Source organism: Arachis hypogaea, chromosome 4 (genome assembly GCF_003086295.3).
Source record: "Arachis hypogaea cultivar Tifrunner chromosome 4, arahy.Tifrunner.gnm2.J5K5, whole genome shotgun sequence".
Taxonomy (NCBI): Eukaryota; Viridiplantae; Streptophyta; class Magnoliopsida; order Fabales; family Fabaceae; genus Arachis; species Arachis hypogaea.
Window position 1 is genome coordinate 77,283,356 of NC_092039.1, and position 1,551 is coordinate 77,284,906.

A 1,551-nucleotide genomic window follows, 5' to 3' on the forward strand; every position below is an offset into this window, starting at 1 on the left:
CTTATATCCCAAAGTACAGTATACAAGAGGTATTTATAGGTGCTAAATGAATCAGAGTAATAAAGGCATAGAATCCTATAATTAATATACAGATATACTACATAAATACAGACGATACTAATTGATCCTAATTGATGCTAATGATCCTCTAACATCCCCCCTCAAACTCAAGTGGGAGCTAAGGAGACCAACTTGAGTTTGGATAACAAAGTCCGGAAACGAGTCGGGTGATGAGCTTTCGTGAAAATATCAGCAGTCTGATCTAGTGTTCCAAATGCTCATCTTTGGCAAGATCATGCTCAGATAGAATATGACCAACATGGATGTAGAAAGAAACAGTCTCAGGTGTTGAGTGAGGGTTGTGAAAACAGAATTTATACATTCCATGTGTCGGGGCTTTAAATTGGAACTTGTCACCAGAGGTCCCCTTGATATTTTGGACTGTATTACCAGCAGGAGATGTCACCGTGAAATCGATACCAGGGTGATCGGAGCCCCAGAAAATATCGTGGTCAACGACAACAAAGTTCCCCGAAATAGTGTCACCCTCATAAAGCACATACTCGTAGACGCACTCGACGTCGTTTACCGTCACCGATAGCGACTCAATGCCGCTAAAGAAGCTCATCATCAAACACGCCAAAACCATCCACATCTTCGAGCTTCTCTTCCACTGCGTTTGCTCCATAGCTTCCCCCCTCTTATTTATTTTTGGGAATTTTCTCTTCTGAAATCAAATTGCGACAAATTCGATGCAGTGGGCAAGTGAGAGGTGGTACCCAGATCTTAAAGTCAAAAACTTTGACAAGGTGTTGAGTACTTTCTTCGTTTCAGGTCTCTGCTAGTCCAACGCAACAAAACGGCACCGAAATCACCACCATATGCCGCCGGACGCGCCGCCACGCGCCGCTCGAAGTTGCCTGCCTGGTTGCAGGCGTTCTCCTTCCAGAAGCATCTGTCGCCATTGGATCAGCGCCCCAGATCAACGGCTCAGCAACGCGCCACGTGTCAGACAGAAGGGAGACGGACCGTGATCAACCCGCGCGCCCGACCCGACCCGAACCTCCAACCCGCGTGCCACCACCTGCTCCGTCAGCCGCTGACGTGTCTTGCATCTTCAAAGCGTCAGTAAGGAGTTGAAAACTGAGGACAAAGTAGTGCTCGGAAAACAAACAAATGGCAACCTTCAGACGGCGCGTGGCGGCGCGTGCGGTGGTTTCTGGCGACGAGGCTAGACTCGTTGAACTCACAACGACGAGACGAAGGCGATGGTAAAGGCGGTGACGAACCAAAGAGTCAGAAAAAGAGCGAAAGAGAGGCCAAAGAACACTGCCGAAAGAGGAAAAATAACGAACTATGAACGAACTTTCATTGAAAAAAAAAGAACCTAAGCTCTTGATACCATGTTAGAAACAAGAGAGATATCTGAGAAAAGTGTATTGTGTATTATTCAGCTTATATCCCAAAGTACAGTATACAAGTGGTATTTATAGGTGCTAAATGAATCAGAGTAATAAAGGCATAGAATCCTATAATTAATATACAGATATA

General features: G+C 45.5%; 1 protein-coding gene across 1 annotated transcript; it reads right to left on the reverse strand.

Moving 5' to 3' along the window:
• Positions 1–262: 262 nt before the first annotated feature.
• On the reverse strand, positions 263–688 carry LOC112794944 (transmembrane emp24 domain-containing protein p24beta3-like). The gene has a single exon (XM_025836904.3). It carries the CDS (start codon positions 686–688, stop codon positions 263–265), a length of 426 nt encoding a protein of 141 aa, XP_025692689.1.
• Between the last annotated feature and the right edge of the window lie 863 nt (positions 689–1,551).